Raw genomic sequence first — 24,403 nt, 5'->3', positions numbered from 1 at the left:
AAATACAAAAGGTCAATCATGTACTTGGCAGAAAACAAAGATACTGAAGAGACCAGCCACATATAAGCCAAGGAAATGTTAGTGCTTTCATCCATGAATAACAGCCCCAAAATGATATCCCTGTAAAAAACAAAAACAAAGTGCCACTCAACACCTTAGAATTCTGGGTCCCAACTTTATGTCTCTTGCTTTCTCTAAATACAGGCATTTTTCTTATATCCTTTTTTCCAGGTTTAATGCAAATGGCATTAAAGGGCTTTTTAGCAGCAAGGAAATCAGAAGTTTCAGTATGCTATTTTCAAGAATTCATTTCCCCTCCTTCAATGAATTTCTTACTTCTGTATTTTCCTGTGGAAAATGTTTTGTTACTTAATTAGTAACACAGTAGGAACATATCAGACAAATTAGGCAATTTCAAAGTTATAATTACCTGTTCCAGATACCTATATCAAAGAAATATCTATTAACTTAATGCATAGCTCTTTGGACATGTTACTATGCTAACATTCCTTCAGTGCCTTGGTTTCCTCCTCAAAATTTAAATAATGTAAGGGATGTGCCATGTCACCTCTTCAAATATTTACAAGTATCCTATTAAAATTGTTTCCAATTAAAGCTTTCGATTTGCTTGAATTTAATTTTTAAACCACATTAGGTATCCTTTATTGATTTTTCTCCTAATTGATTATTTCTGCCTAAATTCTTTTGACTACTGGAAAAAACCTCTGAGACATTTGCACATATACAATACAATTAAAATGGCATTTTAAAAGTTTTGCCTATTAAAATAAAATAAAATAAAATAAAAACAAGCTAAATGGGATCCCAATCTATCTGGAGACTGCAAAAAATTTGATCAAAATGTTCCACCCACACTGCTGGGTGTTTTTCACAGGACTAGAAATCCATATTCTTGTTTTTCTTTTTTCTTGTCCTTTTCTCCTTACATTTCAAGTGGAAAAATAGAAGGATCCATACCTCTGCTGTCAGCTGTCTCTGGGCATCCTTGGAAGCTTGTAGGTGCAATTTCAACTCTTCTCTTTCAATTATATGCTAAGGGAACACAGAAAATGGCTGTTATTCTCTTCCCAGAATATTACTGGAAGCCAATAGTCTTCTTCTTAACACAGTGACCTGCCTGACCTTCTCTCTCTCTAGATCAGGGGCAAGAAACAGGATCTGACTACCAGGCCAGATCCAGATTATGGCCCACCCTTCACAGGCCTGATGTCACATGACATCAGGTGACTCAGCTTCAAAGGAAGAATTTTGGGCACACTCTAATTGTGCTCCTAATTCTTTTCTTCCGTTGCAACCCTGGCTTGAAATGCAAGCTATGGCTGCAAAAAAAACCCTGCAGGAAGGAAGCTGTGCTTGAGGCAGGGATCAGTTCCACTCGGCAGCTCCCAGGTACCAAATGTACAACGCTTCAAATGCAAGCCTCACTTGAGAAGGAACCATCAGGGGTGCCTTCGAAGGCTTCCAACTGTCACTCTGCAGCCAGAGCTTTACCTGCCCCACATCTGATGACATACTATGTCAGGTGTGGGGCAGGTGGGTGTGGCTGGGAAAAAAGACAGCCTTACAGTCCAAATGAGGACACCTGGAAAGCCTAGTCTGGCCTGTGGGCTGGAGATTTCCCATCCTAGCTCTAGACTATGAGCACACAAACCTCTTTAATTTTATGCTGAAGATCAACAATTTGGGACAAGAGGGATGAAATCTCTTCTTGGTAGTGAAGCAACTCTTCATTCTTCCTCATCAGCTCCTCACTCATTCTTGCAACCTGAGCATTTGTTTCCTCTAATACACACAACAGAATACATGTTAAGTTAAGGAAGTGCCTAGCACCCACACTAAAATAATACATCTGTAAGCTTTCACAGAATAAAGTTAGAACAACGGGGGGAAAGCCCTAATGAAACAGCAGCAAAAGCCAGAAACATCAACATTATGAAAAAACTACCAAGATGGCAACAACCCTCACTCCAGACCAGCTGTTCCAGCTGCCTTCTTAGAACAGCACTAGCCATAGTGATAGGTAACATTAACCAGGATTTTGAAATCAGTGTATTATCTTGGTTTCAATAACCTGCTTAATAAGAAAACTTGGTTAACACAAGACTACTGCAGATTCCAGTCTTAACCATAGTTAAGGCTCGCAGGTGAAGTTGAGGGTAATCTGTGTAACAGAGGGAAGGAGATAGGGGACGGCACACACAATCCTGTGGCTCATTTTCATAACCAAGATAACACTGAATCCAGGAGGGAAAAACCTCAAGGTGCATGGCATGTCAGTTTGTCTGTGCTCTTCCATGATATCTAAAAGGAGTAACTATCAAGGTGTTTGAGATTGCCCTTGGAGATGGGATTTTGATAACCCAAAATGTGTTGAGACTGAATAAACATTTAAACAGTTTCCACTCTGCTTATAGTTTTGTTTGACCTTGGCACCTTGAGGTTTTTTCCTCTCTTGGGTTTGGCATAACCAAGATAAGACGACCTCCCTGGACCCAGAAGTGTTAAACTATCACCCAGTGGCAAATATCCCCTTTTGGGGCAAGGTACTTGAGAAGGTGGTGGCAGTCTAGCTGTAAGCATGCTTGGAGGAAACTGATTACTTGGATCAGTTCCAGTTTGGCTTGAGGCCTGGCCATGGCAGTGAAACTGACTTGGTCACCCTGGTTGATGACATCTGTCAGGAGGGAGATAAGGGGGATGTGGCTTTTGATACTGTTGACCATGGTATCCTTCTGGAACGTCTTGAGGAGGTGGGGGCACTGTGCTTCAGTGGTTCCACTCGTACCTCCAGAGCTGATCCCAAAAAGTAATTATGAGAGGCTACTGTTCAGCACCACAGGAATTATCCTGCGGTGTTCCGCAGGGTTCTATCTTGTCCCCCACACTATTTAACATCTATATGAAGCCACTGGAAGCTGTCATCAGGAGTTTTGGAGTGAGGAGTCATCAGTAACACCAGGTCTACCTCTCTATACCACACGAATCAGGAGAGACAGCTGAGGTGTTGAACCAGTACTTGGAGGCAGTGATGGACTGGATTTGAATCCTGAAAAGACAGAGGTTTCATATGTCCAGAGTTCTCATGTCCAGGAGGTGGGAAGCCTGTTCTGAATGGGGTTGTATTCCCCTTGAAGGAGGAGGTCTGCAGCTTGGGGGTCCTCCTTGATCCAACACTGTGACTGGAGGTTCAGGTGGTCTCAGTGGGTAAGAGTGCCTTTTTCCAGCTCCGTCTGGCTCACCAGCTTTGGCCCTTTTTGGACAGAGAAGATTTGGCTACAGTATTCCATGCTCTGGTAACTTCCAGTCTGGATTATTCCAATGTACCTCGTGGGGCTGCCCTTGAAGATGGCTCAGAAACTTCAAATGCAGCAGCCAGATTACTGGTGGGGGTTCCCTTTAGATGTCATATAACCCATTTTAAAACAGCTGGATTGACTGCCAGTTCGTTTCCAGGCTCAGTTCAAAGTGGTCACGTTAGTGTTTAGGGCTTTAAATAACTTAGGTCCCAAATATCTGAAAGAGTGCCTCCTTCCCTACAGACCCTTGCGGGTGTTGAGATCAGACGGAGCTCTTTTGATAGTTCCACCACCCTCAGAAGCTTGGGGAGGTGGCCCGGGAGAGAGCATGCTCTATGGTAGCCCCTAAACTGTGGAACTCCCTCCCCACCAAGGTGCATCTAGCAACCTCACTGTACAATTTCTGGAGAATGCTGAAGAAGCACCTCTTTACCCTGGCCTTCAACACCTGAGATATATCTTTTTAGGATCCACCATATTTTCTGTGATGTTGTTTAGGTTAATTGTTTTGAAATGGTTATAGCCCATCCTGGGACCTTTGGATGAAGGGCAGGTGGTAATAATAATAATAATAATAATAATAGCAGCAGCAGAGACGCCAGCCCAGTAAAGCATACAGTTCTTTCAGAATTAGAATCTAGTAGGTTTATTGTACATGTGCAGAACTGAGAAACTGATATTGGTAAAGCAATTCTGAAATACCAGTGGGAGCTCTATATTAGCTATTAGTGTATGTGTCCTTTTTGAAAAATGCCACTTTAATTTGGTTTCTCGCTAGTGCGTTTTACTCCAAAATAAATATTATCTGTTATCATTGCAAGAGGACTGCTAAATTCTAGAAAGGTTATTGGGAAATGGTTATTTACTTAATTTGTATTATTAGAATTCAATTTTGAAAAAGCAGTATCTCATCAAAGTTTCAGGGGAATCAGTAATAATGCAGTAATAACTGCTGGGCTTATATTAAAGACAGTGTTCTATTAGATTGCAAATTTATTAAAGCAGAAAACATGGAAGCTGAAAACTTCAAAAATATTGCGACTTAAAGATTAGTTAGAAAAAGATCTGAAATATGCTTGTATTAGGCTTTACGAACTTTGTTGGAGGAAGACAGAGCTTTGGAAAAACTTAATTGAAGAAATAAATTTAATCACCCAACTTAACTTTCAGTAATTTCTGTTTATACCAATGAGACGCTATTTTACAATGTGGTAAAAAGCACATGCTTTGTCTTTTCTGCTACTTTTATTTATACTTTTTCATGTTTCTTTACAAAACAATACTTGCATTGCAAATTTGTTAGCATTTTATTTATGAATTCTTGGGCTCTTATTTACAAGAGGAAAAAAGACAGCTTAAAGTCTTCAAAGGAATGCTGGTAGGGCTAACTGCTTATATAGAGTTCTGACATGGAAGGATGAGGGTGTGGCTGATAAATTTATATTCAAAGATAAAAACATTTTTCTTATTCCCGGGGAATGATGCCACCTATGTACTTACTGATCTCTTTGACACAGTCACTGACCAACTGCTGCTCCTTCTCTTCGTATGTCATGGTTTCAGTCTTTAGATGGCAGGCCTTCAAGAACATTCAGGAGTCTTCATTAATTTGACAGTTAGTCGTACATGTAAATATATTCTCTCCTCTCCTTCCCAACCACTAAATCAGAAATAAGTTCACTATATCATGAGATTTGGTGAATCTGATTATTAATTGTGGGATTTGTTTCCATTTCACTTCAGGGAACATCTCTTGCTATAACAAGTTGGCTGACTATAAAAATTAACCATGCACACTCTAAAATGAACCATTGGTCTCACCTGAAGGGTGGTTTCCCCAGGCATCATACAATTAGGTGGGTAGTAGCGCCACCTAGTGTCCAAAGGCAGGAATGCATGGGAGTCAAGACTTCGGCTGCTCCTTCCAGCTTGATCCCATTCCATTCTGGACAAACTGTACACTGGATCCGGACATCTCTCCTCAGACAGAACATACTCAGCCAGAGAAAAATATAAGGAGCAGCAAACATAGTAATACACATCTTGACTCCAAACAGGAAACATGCATAAACAATAGTCAACCGTAAGAACAGTAAGAACATTAAGAACAGCCTTAGCAGTAACCTAACTTATACAGTAACACAGGTGATGTAATCTAAACTCTAGTGGATTGAAATAGGTTTAAGAGTTATTAGGGAATAGTAAAAGATTATCTCTAGACTAGCTAGGGAGCCGCCCTCAGCAGTACCCTGATGGTACGATACCTGGGGAAACAATCCTTCAGGTGAGACCAATGGTTCATTTCTCCCAGGTAGCATACTATCAGGTAGGATGTACCAACAATCCTAATAAGGTGGGCTCAGGCTGCCTAAGATGATGATAGCACCTGCTGCAGAACTCGGCTACCAAATGAGGTGTCAACTGAAGCCAAATGATCTACTTTATAGTGTCTAATAAAGGAATTAGGTGTGGACCACACAGCTGTCTTACAAATATCTGCAATGGGTGTGTTGGTTACAAAGGCATTCGACCTTGTAGAATGGGTTGTGACATTTCGAGGCACCAGTATCCGAAAGGACTCATAGGCTAGAGTAATGCAGGACAGCAACCAACGGGAGAGCGTTGAACTGGACACTTTCTTCCCCAAGGTCCTCGGGTGAAACAAGATGAAAAGAGATTCAGACAGACGAATATCCTGGGTCCTAGCCAGGTAGAGCTTTAGGGCTCGTCGTACATTCAGGGAGTGCCAAGCTTTCCCGAGGTGATGAGTTGGCTGAGGACAAAAGGAAGGCAAGACGATATCCTGACTGCAGTGAAAGACGGAAAAAACTTTAGGTCAAAAGGATCTGGATGCAACATCACAGAGACCTTGTGAAAGATACCGAGACGACGGGTAATGGACAAGGCTGCCAGATCCGATAACCTCCAGGCTGAAGTAACCGCCACCAGAAACAGGACTTTGTACGAGAGCAAATGTAGTGATGCAGACTTGAGAGGCTTGAAAGGCAGACACTGCAATGCCTGAAGGACCTTTGGAAGGCTCCAAGAGGGAAATTGATGCACTACAGGTGGTGATAGGAGAGAAGCCCCCCTCAAGAAATGCTTGACCAAGGGGTGTGTTCCAAGAGCAGGCTGGTCCGATCGTGCAGACAATATGGATGAGACGGCTGAGGCCTGCCTGCGCACAGTATTAGACTTCAGTCCCACTGAGAGACCTGTGTGGAGAAAATCGAGTAGGTAATTAACCTTAGCCCTGGAGGGATGGATCTGCTGTTTGAAACACCATGCGGTAAACGCTGACCACATGGCCTGATATATGTGGACTGTGGAAGGCCTTCTAGAAGCCAAAATAGTAGCTATAACATCCTTAGAGAGACCTGAATGCCTCAAGTAATTCCATTCAACACCCAAGCTGTCAGACTCAGGCAGTCGGGGTCTGGATGATGAACTGGACCCTGAGAGAGGTTTGCCAATGATGGCAGACCCCACAGTGCCTGGGTCGAAAGCATGAGTAGATCTGAAAACCATGGCCTGCATGGCCAGTAGGGGGCCAGGAGGACAATCTGAGCATATTCCTGGCAAATCTTCCTGATCGTGCGTGCTAGCAGCAGAACCGGAGGGAAGGTATAGAGCATTCCTCTCGACCAAGGAGTTGACAATGCGTCTATTGCTTCGGTGCCCTGTTGATGATACTGGGCAAAGAACCTTGGAAGTTCAGTATTCTGAGAAGAGGGAAAGAGATCGGCTGTGAAGGGGCTGTATTGACAGTGCAGTTGGTGGAATACCCTGGGATGCAGTTTCCACTCCCAAGGAAGAACCTGCTGTCTGCTGAGCCAGTCTGCTGCGATATTGAGATTGCTGCTGAGATGCTCTGCTCTCAAGGAGTCTAGGTGATGTTCGGCCCAGCTGAAGATGAGAGTCGATTCTGCCTGGAGGAATCATATGCCTTGACCGTATGCCCCCGACTGTTCAAATGCACCTCTACACTGAAGTTGTCAGTCCAAATGAGAACATCAGTCAGATGAAGTCTTTGATGAAAGTGGAGGGCCAGATGCACTGCTTGCAACTCCTGCAAGTTTATGCTCAGACGTTGCTCAGAGACCATTCACTGGCCTTCAACGAAGAGGGAATTGCAATGGGCACCCCAGCACAGAAGACTGGCATCGGTGGTAATCAGAGTCTTCTTGGGTTCTCTGAAGGGAGTTCCTTTCCACAGATTTCTGGTTACCATCCACCAACGAAAGGATGCCCTCAGACAAGGTGAGAGATGTACTCTCCTGTGTCTAGAATTGGCAATGTCCAGCTGAAAATGTAGTAACGCCCACTGGAGTGGTAGGGTATGGTCGCAAGCCCAAGGGACAATGTGAATGGAAGATATGAGAAGTCCTAGGGCCTTGGCTAGAAGCATCACATCCTCCATTCTTTTGGTCATCAGATGATGAGCAGTGTGAATGGTGGCAGCTATTCTCTCTGGGGATAGAAACACTGTCGTACAAGATATGTCCAAAATGGCGCCTAGATGCTGAAGATGCTGTGTTGGAATTAGGTGGCTCTTCTCCAAGTTAATGAGGAAGCTATGGTCCCTCAAGGCATCAAGGGTGAGGCATATGTGGATGGATACCTGAGACATGGAGTGAGCCCGCATCAGGAGGTTGTCCAGATAAGCATAGATATGGATCCGCTGGAGCCAAAGGTGTGCCACCAGAGCAACCATCAACTTTGTGATCACCCTTGGAGCTGAGGAGAAACCAAACGGAAGGGCGCGATACTGGAAGTGAGCCTGGTCATAGGCAGACATCAGGAATTTTCAATGGTTGGGCAGGATGGAAACATGCAGGTAGGCTTCCTTCAGATCTGAGCACCTCCACAATCGATGCCAGGGACTTCATCCTGAAGTGTCGATGCCTGACAAAGGTGTTGAGAAATTTGAGATACAGGACTGCCCTCCATGAATGATCTTTTTTGGGCACTGCGAACAGAGTGGAGTAGACACCTGAGTAGAATTCAGTGGGATCCACCTGCTCTATTGCACCTACAGACAGCAAGTGGGTTATGGCCTCTGTCATCACTGCCTGCCTGCCTGTTGGGAGAGGTGGAGAGGAAGATGGTAGGAACCTTTGAGGAGGAAACTCCCAGAACTCTATAATTACCCTTGAGTCACAGTATCTCGCACCCATGCATCCATTGTTACATGTCTCCAGGCTGTGGCAAAATGTAGAAGTCTGCCACCTATTGGGATAGCATCAGTACCGGCACTGGGGATGCTTTCCATGGCCAGCAAGTGGAGTACGCCCAGTGTCTAGAGAACTGATTCTGGTTGCGGCTGAAGAATTGCTGTCTGTTTCAGTAGGCTCTTGAGGATTGAAAGTCACAGCCCCTACCTGCAGGCTGTGAAGACCAAAAGGACTGCTGGTATGGGTAAGACGACGATCTATGGGTGGCTCTGTGATTGTCTCATTTAGTCTTATCCTTAGGGTGGATGAGCACCGCCGTGAGGGCCTCATCCCCAAACAAGAGAGAACCAGAATAGGGAACCGTGGCAAAGTTGATACAAGTGATGTTGTCAGAATACCAGTGGCGTAGCCAGAAGGTGCGGCGGGCTACCATTCCTGTGGATGTAGCCCTAATGGCAAATTGTGTTGCGTCAAGCGAAGCATCTGCCACAAACGCTGCAGCCTTGTGTAGCTTGACCAGGGTCCTTGCACAATCTAGCCTGGTCAGGCTATGGGTCATCAAGTAACTCATTAAACCACATCATGGAGGCTCTGGTGATCAGAGAGGCCGCACAGGAAGCTCTAATTGCATATGCTGAAGCTCCATGGGTTCTTTGAAGCACAAAATCCAGTCTCCGCTCAGATGGATCTTTGAACTGCGAACCACCTTCCTTGGGAAGAAGAAATCTGGAAACAAGAGCAGAAATGGGCCCATCTACCGAAGGATCTTTTAAAAAATGCATGAAGTCAGGATCTAGTGAGTAAAACATATTAGCAAACACTGTCAAGTGATGGGCCTGAAGAGGATGACCCCACTCCTCCTTTGCCATTTTGCTGAGGTGGTTAGGTACTGGAAAGGAATGAACTGAAAACGTGGGAGCTTTCAGTACTTTTGCCCCCTTGACTGGGGCTGATGAACGTTCAGATACTGGCGCATCAAGTCCCAGTGTACTTAAGGATTTGTGGAATAAGGCGAGACAGTCCGAAGAGTCAAACAATGCGAGCTCTCCTCCTCTCCATCCAACTTCCCACTCCAGTCGGCTTCCTTCCCCTCTAGGGCGATGAATGGATCTAGTGGATCAGCCTTAGTCTCAAGGGCATGTCGGACCCTGCCTCTGGAGAAGTCAAAGAGATTAGGAGACAAGACCTGCTGTTGTTCTGGACTCACCTCCGACAAGGATGAGGGTCGGGCCCGATGTGTAGAGATGAGGGCAGGTCTTTGAATCTCAGAGGAGATGGCACCAAGCAGCATGTCTCTGAATTGGGAGAGAAATGTGTGGTTCAAAAGCAGACCTTGCAAGGGGTTCATATATGCAAGAGGATCCACAGACAAAAGAGGCTGCAGTGAAGCAGCAGATGGTCCAGGCTGCTCAGGTGTGGAGGTTGGGGGTTGTAAGAGGGGAACTCCCTGCCAAGGGGGCACCACTGGAGGCTGGTCTGGGAAGCCTTCAAATTCATCCTCCGAAGACTCAGCAGGTGAATAAAAAGTGGCTTCCAGTCCCTGCTGACCGTCAATGGAAGCACCACATGAAGACGGAAGACTGACATAGCAAGCTTGTCCGTTAGCAGTCTGTTTAGTAGAGAGAAGTAACTTCTCTTGGCACACTTGGAGGGGACGTGCTTGGAATGCCTATCCTTAGATGACTTGGCCTTAGGCACGGCCTGAGATGTTGATGACTGCAAAGGGACAAGCGGCTGTACATCACCGATGAGTGGCTACGGTTCTGTAATCGATTCCGTAAGTGCAGCAGAAGGCAGCTCAGCGATGGTAAACACTTACCGTTAATAGTCCAATGAAGGAGTCTATACACGCCACACATGCATAGACTGCGGGGTGTGGTGGAAGACCAATCAACGCACACATAGGTAGAGGAGTATGGTGGACTGAGGGAGGCCAGCGGAAACACGCCCACAGTAGAGCAGAGCAGTATGACCTCAGGCAGCCAACAAGAAAAAAGTGACAGCCAAAATGGAGGATGGAGGGGCGAAACACAGCCAAACAAAATGTCGGCTCCTAAGGGCAAGAAGGCAACAAAACAAAATGGCAGCTCCGGTGACTCTAAAGCTGCCTAATAAGGCAGGGAGAAAATTGTGGGAATCCCCTCAGCGATGGCCAGCTGCCTGTTGCTGGTCCTGGAGCTACCGTTGCGAGCCTCTAAAGACTCGCTGAAAGCGAAGCAGAGCCGCAGCTGTGATCTCCGAGATTGAGGGGTGGTCTGGGAGCCAGTCAGGGCGGGAGGTGAGGAGAAGCCGCCATTGAGCCCACTTGAACAGGGCAAGGTGGGAGCGGAGCAGGGCCGTAGCGCCAGCTCCAGAAGCCAGTTGGGCAGGAGGCAGAGAAGCCACAGCCATTGACAGAGGGGCTGCAGCTGTGAGCACTGAAGCCAGTCAGGGCAGGAGGGCAAGGAAAAGCCACTGCCGCCACAGGGGCCACTATAAACTCAGAGAGGTAACAGGCAAGGCCAGGGGCGATCGGAGTCGCAGGCACAAACTCTGATAAATACAGGCTCCAAACAATTGGAGCCAGGAAAAACGGGAGGCAGGGAAGACCAGGGATGATCAGAGTCGCAGCCGCAAACTCCAAAGGTACAGTCTCCGACAAAGGAGCTTGGAGAGCCACAGAAGCAAGCTCCAAGAGGTGGGCGGGGACACGAAGGGAAGGGAATCTGTCCGGCCCCCACAAGGAACCCCCAGCAAACCCAGGGAAAACTCCTGAAAATGACCAAAAAGTTAATTAAAAAAAACAAAAACAAATAAAATATACAAACTCCTGATGAAAGAAGAACACTGAACAAGAGAAAAGAGATGACAACCACAACAACATGGAATGAACTCACAGAGCTAAAGCTGAAGGATCCAACCTAGGACAAAGGCAGGAATACAATGGGATGAAGCCAGAAGGAGCAGCTGAAGTCTTGACTCCCGTGCATTCCTGCCTTTGGACGCTAGGCAGCGCTACTACCCACCTGATGGTATGTTACCTGGGGGAAACAGACAATTCACAAAGTGAGAAGATTTGAGTTGTCAAAGAAATCCACTTGCCTGAAAACAAATGAAATCACCAATATAAATATCACAAATGGTAAAAGCTTTCATAGCTAGAAAACTTGATCTAGGCAATTTCTGCTACTGGGTATGCACAACTCTCTGGCAAGTGTAACTACCATATGCAGGATAGCTGCTGCTGGGGGAATCTGCAGTAGGAAGCTTGTGCTCATGAACAGAATATGGGAGAGGAGAAAATATAGCAAGGAATTTGATTGTTGGAGGGTTCATCCCCAATCCCTAATTCTTTTATTGTCTTGTAAATCAGAAACATAGGAAAGTGCCTTATACTGAATCAGACCATAGGTCCATCTATTCAGTACTGTCTACACCAACTGGCAGCAGCTTTCCAGGATTTCAGACAGGATTCTCTCCTCGCCCTACTTAGAGATGCCAGAGATTGAACCTAGGACCTTCTGCATGCAAAACAGATGCTCTGCCACTGAGCTAGTGTCCTTCCTCATTAGATTAGAATCCAAGGTCTACATATTTATTTTCATGAAATATTAGCTTTGTACTATAAAAAAGAGACTTTCCTCTCACCCTCAATATGTTTGTAATCTTATTTGCTTTTGAACATAGTGGGACTTAAAAAATGTAGGTTTCAGTAATTAGTATTTTGCATTTAAAATGTAAAAAAAAAGGTATTCAGTAAAAGATAGAAGTAACTTCAATCTATAATGAAGACTATATTCATTCATTCAGGATGTGTGGATAGTTGCTCTTTCTACAAGGAACAAGGAGACCGAACATGAGAAGCTAATTAAATCCTAAAGATACCACAAACATATCTTTAGCTGTATTAGGTAACTGAAATCTCTTTTCCAAGTCCAGTTAATAACACTTGGATATGTGAGTGTAGCTTACCTTTGTCCGAAGAGAAAGGTTCTCCTCTTCTAGTTCCCTGAGTTTATCCTGCAATATATCCAACTGTAGGAGACCCTGTGATAGGTTGAATGACTCATTGAAGCGGAGAGGCGTGGAACAGCTAGAATCAGTCTCGCTTTCTTCAGAAGCAATGGACACAACACGAAGCAGCTCATCTTTTTTTGTTAGTTCATGCTGTAGCTGGTGAACCTGATTTCAAATAGCTTTTGTTTAGTGAACACAGTCAACTCTGCATAATATTGCAACCACCTCTAATTAACTCACTGGATAATAGGATAATATCACCATGCAACCATATATGTGTCTGTCTCTCTTTCTCAGCGTTGGTCTTTTGTTTTGTTTGCTATTGACAGTTCATACCTCACTCTTGCTTTGGAAACTCGGTGATAATGATTTATTTGAAGTTACAATATTAAAATCTCTTTGAGATACATATAGCTATTTACATAATATACCTTTTCAAATCCCACTATCCAATAACTTCCACAATTGTAAGATGCAGCCTTGCAAATACTAGTGAAAGGTGTCATAGCCCACGCCATGTTCCGTTTGTCTGAGTTTCCCTCCAACCGCTTCCCTGGAACAGGAAGCCTACTTAGCCCAGCATTGTGGAAACCTGACAGTTCTTCTCAGGAGGGGAGGGATCTATCCCTAACGTGTGCCCTTAGAAACAGAAAGGACAGGGCTATGAAGGCTGCAAACACACAGCCCCTTATCTTTTTAGCCTTAAGAGCCAATAGTGCTAAGGCTAGAAGTAAACGTTCAATGCATACCCTCCATAGCACAGCATGTATACACTGAGATAAAGGGCTGGCCGTCGTCGTCTTATTATGATTATTTGATTTATATCCCGCCCTTCCTCCCAGCAGGAGCCCAGGGCAGCAAACAAAAGCACCAAAAACATTAAAATGAGAATTTTTAATCAATGAGAAATTCTCTACTCATGATGGGAAGTGTGCTACACATTTCCTGCTGCTCCATGGGAATAGCAACATTTAAATACAACACATCCATACATGCAGTTTGTTTATTTAATTTATATCCCACTTTTCTTCAATTGGCTTCTACTTATGCAACCTTGAGTTCCCAGGAGATTTCCCATGAAAGGGCTGACCAGACACAAGATTTGCTTAATTTCAGCAAGGTTGCTGCATCACATGATGTCCCAACAGCCCCGACTGAATCCTTCCACTGTACTAAGATAGAAGGAGAGTGGAAATTGAGGGGATAAGAACATAAGAAGAGCCTGCTGGATCAGGCCAGTGGCCCATCTAGTCCAGCATCCTGTTCTCACAGTGGCCAACCAGGTGCCTGGGGGGAAGCCCACAAGCAGGACCTGAGTGCAAGAACACTCTCCCCTCCTGAGGCTTCTGGCAACTGGTTTTCAGAAGCATGCTGCCTCTGACTAGGGTGGCAGAGCACAGCCATCACGGCTAGTAGCCATTGATAGCCCTGTCCTCCATGAATTTGTCTAATCTTCTTTTAAAGCCATCCAAGCTGGTGGCCATTACTGCATCTTGTGAGAGATCACACATACATCTCCACAAGCTTACATATTCAATTCATATGTTATTTTCTTCACATGGATGGGGACAGACACCTATTTTTTTACGTAAGAGTTCAAGCTCTGTGTGTAAGAAGCCCATTAGCTACTAGGCCAAGTTCAAGGTTCCAGTTTTGGTGTACAAAGCCCTATACAGCTTGGAACCAGGATACCAGAAAGATCATCTTACCTCTTATATACTCAGTTGATCACTATGCTCTGCAGGTGGCCTCCTGCAGATACCATCTTATCAGGAGGTCCATTCTGCACAACATAGGAAGCGGACCTTTAGTGTAGTGGCACCTACCCTTTGGAATTCCCTCCCCTTCAATATTTGACAGGCTCCATCTCTCTTATCTTTTCAGCACCTACTGAAGACCTTCCTCTTTCAACAAGCCTTTTAAGTAGAAACCTTATCCCAGTCTGCGTTGGAATTACTTTTTAAGATGTTTTAATGCTTTTTTAAGAAGATGTTTTAAAATATGTTTTGTTGTAATATATTTTAAAGTTTGTTTTTATTATCTTTTAGAGTGTTTTTAGTGTTTTTAGTTTTTTTGTTTGCTGCCCTGGGACCCTACTGAGAGGAAGGGTGGGATATTAAATGAATAAATAATAATAAGAGTAATGTTTGAAATGTGGTACAAAGAACAGTTGAAGGTGAACACAAAAATCTTTTACTGTAAGAAGTTACCCTCTATTTTGTTAATCACTGTAAAAAAATTTTAATATACCACACGCCCCTTCAGCTGTGAGAACACTGATGCAATCTACATAACAACTGGTATGCTCGCAGCAGTACATACACCTTGCTACACCGGGAATGATTTTCATGTGTAAAGTGGTAACAATGAAGTAGCCCTCAAACATTATTGTGCCTTTTCTCACAAGAGAAAGACAACTTTTTACCCCTCAGCCTAGCACGCTCTCCTATAAGGAAAATACTCTCTTCCTAGATCAGGACGGCTTCACCTGTTTTCTCTTCAGTAGCTCCCTGAATTGAACTGCCAATTGCATGAGACTTTGAGACTCAATAAATAACTCTTTCCTTAACTTGCTTGCCAAGTTGCACACTGTCCTATAACAGATTATAAGATAGATGGGATTGTTTTTCTATTGCAAATGTGAAGATCTAATGTACAATATCTAACACTGATCAAGCACCACAACTTTTTGCATACTTAATTTGTTGACTGATTTGACTTCCTCACCAGGTTATGTTTAAAATATCAACACACTTCTGTAGAAGTTCAGTTAGGTGCAATCATCTGCTCTTCTACCATAAACCAAGGACTTCCTGCCACTAAAAATGCTTCAAGTTTAATACTGCTCACCTTGTCAAAGGCTTGGCCCAATTGTTCTTCCAGAGCTTCATTTTGCTCAGTTAGGATATGGTTTCGTTTAAGTAGGGCTTGTCCAATTCGTGCTGCTAATTCAAGGTCCCGATCTCTCTGCTCAGAAATACCAAAACAGGGCTTTATTTCTTACACAAAAGTATCTATTCAAATCTTAATTTAAAACATCAAATGCATCATTTGCAATGCATCAAAAATATTTCACTTAATGCAGAGTTTCTCAAACCTGAGTTAGATGTAATGTTCCTCCAATATTTGTGTCAAAATATACTGGTGCACGTCTATGTCATATATAGAACGTCAGGCACAAATCAAATGTAAAAAAACAATTTGAGGCCAGGTTACGAAAAGGACCATATGATCTTGCCCAAATTTAAGTTCTGCATTTAAAGTCTTGCTTGTGTGCCTGCTGGTAAAACTGGTTAGGCTGGTGAGCATACAAAATGATTCTGCAGTTGTGGAAATATCTTCCAGTTAACATTTGCTTGACCCCTTCAGCTCTAGCAATCAAGAAAGCCTTAAAAACTTATCTTTTTACTATTCTCTGCCCTTAAAGCATTCAGCTGATTTAATTCAGTGTCTCTCATGCACTTTTTTATCTGCATCCACTCAGTGAGCTGGTTCACTTCTAAGAAACCACAGTTAAAAAATAAACTATGGTTTAATGCAAACAAGCAGCATGCTAGTGCATGTAACTAACACAACGTTTGTGTCTCTTGCCCCTCGCTTCTGCTGCTGTCTTGCTATCTGGAAACAGCCAGAATCTGTCTTGTCATAATGGCCAAACCCAGGCTCACAGTTTGTAAGAGCCAAGATGGCGATTCGGGTATTCAGTAGGTGAGAGCTAGCTGTTTTAATGATGCCACTTAATATCCTCTAATAATTATCTGCAGCTCTTTAAAATGTGAAACATTGCTCTTGAAGTTATTGCTTTAATGCAGAGCTTAATTATTGACACAATTTTGGTAGTATAGCTGTTCTTCCTTTTCTTAATATAGAACAAGCTGTATTTGAGTCATGAATCTTTTTACTTGTACAAATCTTTAAGGAGATTATGTAATTCAAGAAGACATCTATGGGGAAGATTGGAATTTCAGCGGCAGAGTATCTGTTCTGCATGCAGAAGGTCCCAGGTCAATCACCAGCTTCTCCAGGTATGGCTGGGACAGGACCCTGTCTAAAATCCTGGAGAGTCACTGCCAGTCAGCATCAATAATAGTGAACTTGATGGATCAATAGTTTGACCCAGTATAAGGCAGCTTCATATGTTCCCATGTAGAGCAAATAAAACTAAATAAGCACAAAAAGGAGATCATTGTACCTCAGCCAGCAGATGTGTGACCACTTCAACATCATTGTAGTTTTTTGTCACCAGCTCTCGTCTGTCTGTGCCAAGAACTGAAAATGGAAACAACTTCTTAATATGGTTTAAAAAGAATAATGCAGAGGGCTGTATCCAATGCTCCACCCACTTAGTTCTGCTAGTGCAATGGGACTTCCAGTTCTTCTCCTCTCCACGTGTCCCCAAAATCAAATCCCGAGCTGATTTTGAGGGCATGTGGAGGGCTGGACAGGACAGAAGAGGAAAAGGAAAAGTTCCATTGCGCACATGGAAGTCTGTTGCTGAAGTACTAGATATCGCCCAGAATCCCTAAGCGATGTACATTTGGGAGCTCGTGAAAGTTAGTAGATGGGCTTGAAAGGCATGCTAAAATATATATGAAAACCAAGAAACAATAATAGCATATACTAGTTGAGCAAGAAGAATAGGGGGGAAAACTTTAGGCATTAGTTTTAATTGAAACAGTTCTAATGAAAGCTTAAGAAAAGTATAACCACCATGCAGGAGTTAGCCAACTAGCCATTTCTACTATTTCTCATCATGGAAGGGGTGAAGACAAAGGGAACTTGAAATACCTTGTGCATGTTTGTGAGGTCCGGCCAAGGAAGAAGGAGGAAGTTCAATAAGAGCTAGCACAGCAGGACAGAATAAAAAGAGAAAAGAAAGATAGAAAACATAAATAGTTTCAAAACAGTTTGGCTTGTGAATTTGTGATTCAGTTACCATAGTAACAATATGAACTTGCTAATAAAGTCCTGCGCATTCAAGGAACTTCCCATTACTCTGTCAAAAGCCCTGCTGATCCAGCTAGGGCAAAATGGCCCATGCTTATAAAAGGACATGCTTACATGCTCTAAGAACTGGACATCCAGCACCTGGTATGAATCATTGCTGGATAGGGTGTGCGACTGCAACACATGGCTAACACAATTGACTCTGACAGTGGGATCTATGCGTCAGGAAAATCCTTGCATGCTGCAGAATATATAAATGCAATAAATAAATAAATAAATGTGTGCAACCTACCACTACACATGAGGATCTCTGGATTGAGGCCATGCTTCACACAGAGAGTTTACATTTCACAGTATAGAATAGAAAACCCATGAGACCATGAGGCTCTTTAAGCACTATTGGCATTATTGTAGCATGGCCTCTCATGGAGTAAATATAGATAACTGCACCTCAGAAAGGAAAAATGTGACTACTTCAACACCAGCAAATTGTTAAAGGTGGGTAGACTGCTTGCATTGTTTCACTGCTGTACAACTCCTGCAAAGGAGTGTTATCCTACTGATAGTTAACCCACATGATTTGGGAGTGTTCACTGAGATTGATTGATTGATAGATATCCTACCCTTCCTCCCAGTAGGAGCCCAGGGCGGCAAACAAAAGCACTAAAAACACTTTAAAGCATCATAAAAACAGTATTAAAATATATTAAAACAAAACATCTTTAAAAACATTTTTTTTTAAAAAGGTTTAAAAACGTATTTTTTTAAAAAAGGTTTAAAAACATATTAAAAAGCAATTGCAACAAAGACGCAGACTGGATAAGGTCTCTACTTAAAAGGCTTGTTGAAAGAGGAAGGTCTTCAGTAGGTGCCAAAAAGATAACAGAGATGGCGCCCGTCTATATTTAAGGGGAAGGAATTCCAAAGGGTAGGTGCCACTACACTAAAGATCAGGATGGACCTCCTGATAAGATGGCATCTGCAAGAGGCCCTCACCTGCACAGCACAATGAATGACTGGGTATGTAAGGGATAACACAGTCTTTCAGGTATCCTGGTGCTATGCTGTATAGGGCTTTATACACCAAAACAAGAAACTTGAACTTAGCCTGGTAGCTAATAGGTAGCCAGTGCAATACTTTCAGCAGCGGGGTGACATGTCGGCGATACCCTCCCCAGTGAGCAGTCTCGCTGCCATATTTTCCACCAGCTGCAGCTTCCGGACCAACCAAGAGCAGCCCCACATACAGCGTACTACAGTAATACAGCCTGGAGGTTACCAGTGCAGGGACAACAGTGGTCAGACGATCCTCGTCCAGAAACGGTCACAGTTGTCTTACCAGCTGAAGCTGATAAAAGACACTCCTAGCCACTGAGATCACCTGGACCTCTAGCCACAAAGATGGATCCAGGAGCACCCCCAGACTACAGACCTGCTCTTTCAGAGGGAGTATGACCCTATCCAAAGCAGTTAACTAACCAATTATCTGAACTCGGGAACCACCAACCCACAGCGTGTCGATCTTGTTAGGATTCAGACTTGGTTTATTGGCCCCCATCCAGCCCACCACCAAGTCCAGACAGCGGTCCAGGGCTTAGAGTTGGGTATTGTCAGCATGCTGCTGACACCTCACCCCAAATCTTCTAATGACCACTTCCAAGGGCTTCATATAGATGTTAAACAGCACGGGGGACAAGGTGGTACCCTGTGGCACCCCACAGCACAACTGCCAGGGGGCCAAAAGACAATAGCCCAATGCTATTCTCTGAAAAGGATCTTGGAGACAGGATCAGAACTACTGTAAAACAGTGCCTCCAATACTCATCTCAACAAGTCGGCCCAGAAGGATACCATGCTCAATGATATCAAAAGCCGTTGAGAGATCAAGTAAGAATAACAGGGTCGCACTCCCCCTGTCCTTCTCCCAATAAAGGTCATCCATCAGGGCGACCAAGGCCGATTCAATCCCATAACCGGGCCTGAACCCAGACTGTTTCATCCAAGAGTACTTGCAATTGCTGCACCACAACCCTCTTAATCACCTTCCCTAAGAAGGGGGTATTTGCAATGGGGCATTAATTGTCGCAAACAATGGGTCCAGGGTGGGCTTTCTCAGCAACGGTCAGACCACCGCCTCTTTCAAGGTGGCTGGAACCACTCCCTCCTGCAACGATGCATTGACCTCACATTGGATCCACTCAGTCAAACCCCCTTGTAAAGCTTTAATAAGCAAAGAAGGGCAAGGGTCGAGAGGACACATCATCATCGCAAGCACCTTGTCCACATCATCAGGCAACATCAACTGAAACCGTTCCTGAGAGGTTGCAACACATGTTGCACTGGACACCTCACTGAGGACTACAGTAGATGTGGATGGGGCATCAAGATTGCTATGGAGACGAGCAACTTTACCCTCAAAGTGTCTTGCAAACAATTCACAGTGGGCCTCCAAAGGGTCTAAAACTCCATTTTCTGGGGCTGATGTCAACAGATCCCTGACAATACAGAAAAGCTCCACTGGACGGCTACTTGAGGATGTAACGGTGGCAGAGAAGTGGGCCTTCTTCGCCGCCACACAGTAGGCACGGTTATGATGTTTTACTCGTGACTGGTCAGCCTCACAGCATGTCTTTTGCAACTTGCGCTCTAGCTGTCATTCAGCCTGTTTCATTGCCCTTAGCTCACTGGTATACCAAGATGCAAACCGGGCTCCATAATGCCAGAGAGGGTGCTCGGGTGCAACCATGTCAAGAGTCCGACACACCTTGCTGTTCCACAGCATAAGTGTTTCCTCCCAGCTCACCCACCCATGTCTCAGTAATGCATACCAGCCTCAGCATGGACACTGAAATCACCCAGGACTATTGTTCTGGGCTCCTCCAATACCACAGCTGAGATGGCCTCTGCCAGCTCAGTCAGAGAAGCTGCCGGGCAGCAGGGTGGACAGTATACCAGCAGCAACCCTAGTTTACTATCTCCTTGGCCCGACACCAAATGCAGGCCCCCACAGCCAGCTCCAAAACAGAGTGGTTTCCTGGTGACAGAGATGGAAGTTCTGTGAACCATAGCAACTCCTTCCCCGTCCCTGCAGCCTGTGCTGGTATTGCAGCAAGTATCCAGGTTGGCAAAGCTGGGTCAGATCCTCCCAACTCATCTACCCAGGTCTCAGTAATGCACACCAAATTGGCAACTTCATCCACAATCAACTCATGGATGAATGTGGACTTATTGTGTACCTATCTGGTGTTAAACAACAGCACATAGAGGCCAATGGGCATAGCAGATGAGTAACAAGGAACCTATCCATGAGAGGAGTGGGAGTGAGGAACAAGGCATAGATAGACCCACTCAATCTCTTTCACACAGGGCACATCTATTCCCCCCCCCGTCTCATACCCAGGGAGGGCCAGCCTTCTGCCAGTTGCAGATTCTCACTCTGAAGGCATCTGGTGACTTTCTCCTATCATTCAGTTCACTGGACAGGTTCTCACCCTGCGCAGGAACTACACATGTGCCATTTGCCCTCCCCACTACCAATCTCCTCTAAATTGGTTAAAAAAAATAGAATGGGGTAGTACCCACACCCTTGGGACTCCCTAAGTGGCTCCCCAAGGAGATATCCCCTTTGGTGTTGCCCCTCCGGCGGCAGACCAGCCACCCAAGGGCAGCTGGGCTTTTATGCCCCCTGACCCAGCCAGGAGCTGATGCAGGAGGCTGCAAGATTAACTGCAGCCTCTCTCTGGATCCAGGGTCAGGCAGGGGGTCCCAGTCCTTGAAGCACTTACCAGGGACTTTAGCTGTCTCAAGAGACAGCAACCCAGAGGAGCGAGCAAGCAAGCACCCAAATGCTCAGATACTCCCAGGGCAGGTCTTCTCCAGCCTCTCAGTGCTGTAGCTGTTCCCTGTTAGGTAGCTGCTAGGTATTTTAAATACCTAATGTGTTGAAGGCTGTGTGCTTCCACCCATTTGTGTTCACCGTCCAGCTAGAGGGGAAGGGGGGGCAGGGGCATTTATTTCCCCCCTCGCCATTTGTTATCTACTGTACACTGACTGGAAAGGGGCTCGGTGAAAGATTATGCAAAGGCCACTAAAATGTAGTTGAGGCACAACAAGACTTACTGTGCAGTAACGCCCTGTGTGCCACAGAGAACAGTAAACACACAGATGACAAATATTGTCTATGGATCTATTTATAGCCCAATGGAACAGAATTCAAACAATTAGTTTTTCTTAAAGAAGAAAATGACAAAAGCATGCTCAACTGCTAAGGACAGCGTGCAGATACTAAAGAGAGAGGAGATGCCAAGTTACTATTTTCTTGGTGGTACTGCACTCTTAATCAATGGCACTGTTGAATTCTTAGCAGTTATCTAGTAATTTTCTATTCTCAAAGCACTTCCCTCATGCATTATCTTCATGGAATTCTCATAACAATTCTACAAGATAGGTCAGTAACATTATCCCTACATTTAAAAAGCACTATATAATGGCCACATTGCTGAGATTGGGGAGATACGGGATATGGTAAGCTGAAAACCATGCATAAGCAAATGATACTCACTTTGCTCTTCTGCACTACTACTGGGAGGAAGCAAACCACCATCTGCGGCTCAGCATTATATCCAAACAGAGGGTCATGGTTTGTTTCACTCCGAACCACAATGATAAGTCAAAGTCCTTGGTTTACCAACACTAAGCCAGGACTGACTTCTGTTCATCCATGTTGTTGCAGGGAGAAGCACGTGTGATTTGTTCATGCACGGTAAGCTTTATGGCTAACTGACAAGCAAACACAACCAGTATATAGTGAATATCAGAAGATCCAAGTGAGAAAGAAGTCAACAATGTCACCGGGTAAGCACAACCCCCCTGTAAACCTCATAAAGTTTTTGCCTCCCAGGCAGAATATCTATCCTTTAATTCTGTGTCTTATAGGTACTTTTCCTGAAAAGCAGAGAGAGAGGGAGAGAGAAGGGGGGTGTCTTCCTAAGACTACTTAAAGTGCAATCCTAGCCATGTTTACTCAGAAGTAATTCCTGCTGAATTCAGTGGAGCTTACTCACAGGTAAGTGGGTTAGGATTGCAGCCATAGCGAGTTCATGGCAGAGGTTACATTCGAACTCTCTCTATAGAGATTGGCCAAGAACATCATTCACGCTATTCCAACCACCAACTACAATCTTACAAAATGATTATGGATTTGGTAACTCTAACCTCTCAGGTATTTCTGGAAGGCCCACAATCAGGATACCATGGATCTATGCCCAATATTTAAATGTCCACTTACCTTGCAGAGTGAAAGCTGTAAACAGCTCTTCATTTTGATTTACATCCCTATTATCTAGTGCCATGTCCAAGTACCAGTATTTGTATATTGAAATATGCCCAAGAAGCTGTGCTTGTTCAGTATTTTTCTTTCTGCAGCATGCAATGCTGCTGTGCCACAATACAAGCACTTTTCAGTATTTACTCAAGTTGTCTATCAAATAAACATTCCTCTGAGCAGCAGTCATAAAACAGGAGGAGCTACACTGCAATATTGTGTTATTAGCACAGACCTAGACATGTGCTGCATGCATCAGAAGTATGCTGCTGTAGTCCCTTAGCTCCAGAAATATGAAGAGCTCCAAAAATATTCGGCACTGCAATTTAATCCGATTCTTCTATATAAATTAAATTTCTAATTTATTCTCCTGCTATAGGTGTTCATAGAGGATACTAACCCAATGTGAAACTGATCCTGCCATGTTCCTGCTAAATTAATTAGAGATAGTTATGAACTTTGACTTCAATATATTCTAATGTTGCATTGCTGTGACTACACAGACTGGGGTTACTCTCTGTTTAAGAACCTCAGAGCAGCAGATCTGCAATGGATATAGTGAATTTAACTGTGTAGTTAGTTATAAATGGGAATGCATGCGTTCCTTTTGTAAATGATTATTTCTATCCTCTAATTCCTTGGTTCTGTGTATTTATTTCATTTATATGCCATTCTATACCATGAGTTCAGAGCAGTTTACAGCCATTATTATGTTATGTCCCCCAATCTAAAATGAAAAATGAAATGGACTGCCTTATTCCGACTTATGGCAACCCTATGAATAAGGTTTTCATGGTAAGCAATATTCAGAGGGGCTTTACTATTACCTTCCTCTGAGGCTGAGAGGCAGTGACTGGCCCAAGGTCACCAAGTGAGTTTCATGGCTGTGTAGGGATTCGAACCCTGGTCTCCCAAGTTGTAGTCCAGTACCTTAACCACTACACCATCTACAATCTAAGGATGATTTATAATCTGAGATCAAGCAATTTAGAAACCAGGATGAGACGGGGACATCCACATGTTATAAACCCAAATAAACTGTCTCTCCTCCTCATTTGCCTATGATTATTTGTGTGTAACTTGTCTCCAACTGTTTTATTTTCTTTATGATGTTTTGAAGAAGGGTAGGGAATGTGCCTCCGTGGCACAGAGAGGTAAGCGGCGGTAACGCAGCCAAAGCTCTGCTCACAGCCGGAGTTCGACGGAAGGAGGAAGTCGAATCTCCAGTAAAAGGGGTCAAGGTCCACTCAGCCTTCCATCCATCCATGGTCGGTAAAATGAGTACTCGGCATATGCTGGGGGGTAAAGAAAGGCCGGGGAAGGAACTGGCAATCTCACCCCATATATACGGTCTGCCTAGTAAACGTCGCAAGATGTCACCCTAAGAGTCGGAAACAACTCGCACTACAAGTGCGGGGACACCTTTACCTTTATGGAATGGAAGAAAGAAGAAGTGTACATTACCGCTTCATTTCTTCAAGGGCTTCGTGTGGCATCGTGTTATGCTGCATTTCTGGTGCAGATTAGGCCCCAAATATTTGAAAGATTGCCTTCTTCTGTATAGACCTTTTTAAGTGTTAAGACTGGCAGACGGGGCCCCTCTTTGTAGTTCCACCACCCTCAGAAGTTTGAGGGGTGGTGGCCTG

At 44.2% G+C, this 24,403-nt stretch overlaps 1 protein-coding gene across 6 annotated transcripts in view; it reads right to left on the bottom strand.

Moving 5' to 3' along the window:
• TRAK2 (trafficking kinesin protein 2) overlaps positions 1 to 24,403 on the bottom strand; it is a 75,998-nt gene that overhangs the window by 17,729 nt on the left and 33,866 nt on the right. For 5 of the 6 annotated variants that reach the window (XM_061607996.1, XM_061607995.1, XM_061607998.1 and 2 more), the window contains 7 exons: positions 17,276 to 17,329; positions 16,680 to 16,756; positions 15,338 to 15,454; positions 12,443 to 12,652; positions 4,818 to 4,896; positions 1,673 to 1,803; positions 979 to 1,053 (listed from right to left, as the gene is read on the bottom strand). In XM_061607996.1, the coding sequence (XP_061463980.1) occupies positions 979 to 1,053; positions 1,673 to 1,803; positions 4,818 to 4,896; positions 12,443 to 12,652; positions 15,338 to 15,454; positions 16,680 to 16,756; positions 17,276 to 17,329 (743 nt within the window). The remainder of the gene's footprint in view (positions 1 to 978; positions 1,054 to 1,672; positions 1,804 to 4,817; positions 4,897 to 12,442; positions 12,653 to 15,337; positions 15,455 to 16,679; positions 16,757 to 17,275; positions 17,330 to 24,403) is intronic. The other variant, XM_061608000.1, reaches the window with a different exon arrangement.

This window comes from Rhineura floridana, chromosome 2 (assembly GCF_030035675.1).
Source record: "Rhineura floridana isolate rRhiFlo1 chromosome 2, rRhiFlo1.hap2, whole genome shotgun sequence".
NCBI lineage: Eukaryota > Metazoa > Chordata > Lepidosauria > Squamata > Rhineuridae > Rhineura > Rhineura floridana.
The sequence above is the reverse complement of the archived record's forward strand: the minus strand, read 5'-3'. Positions and strand labels throughout refer to the sequence as shown.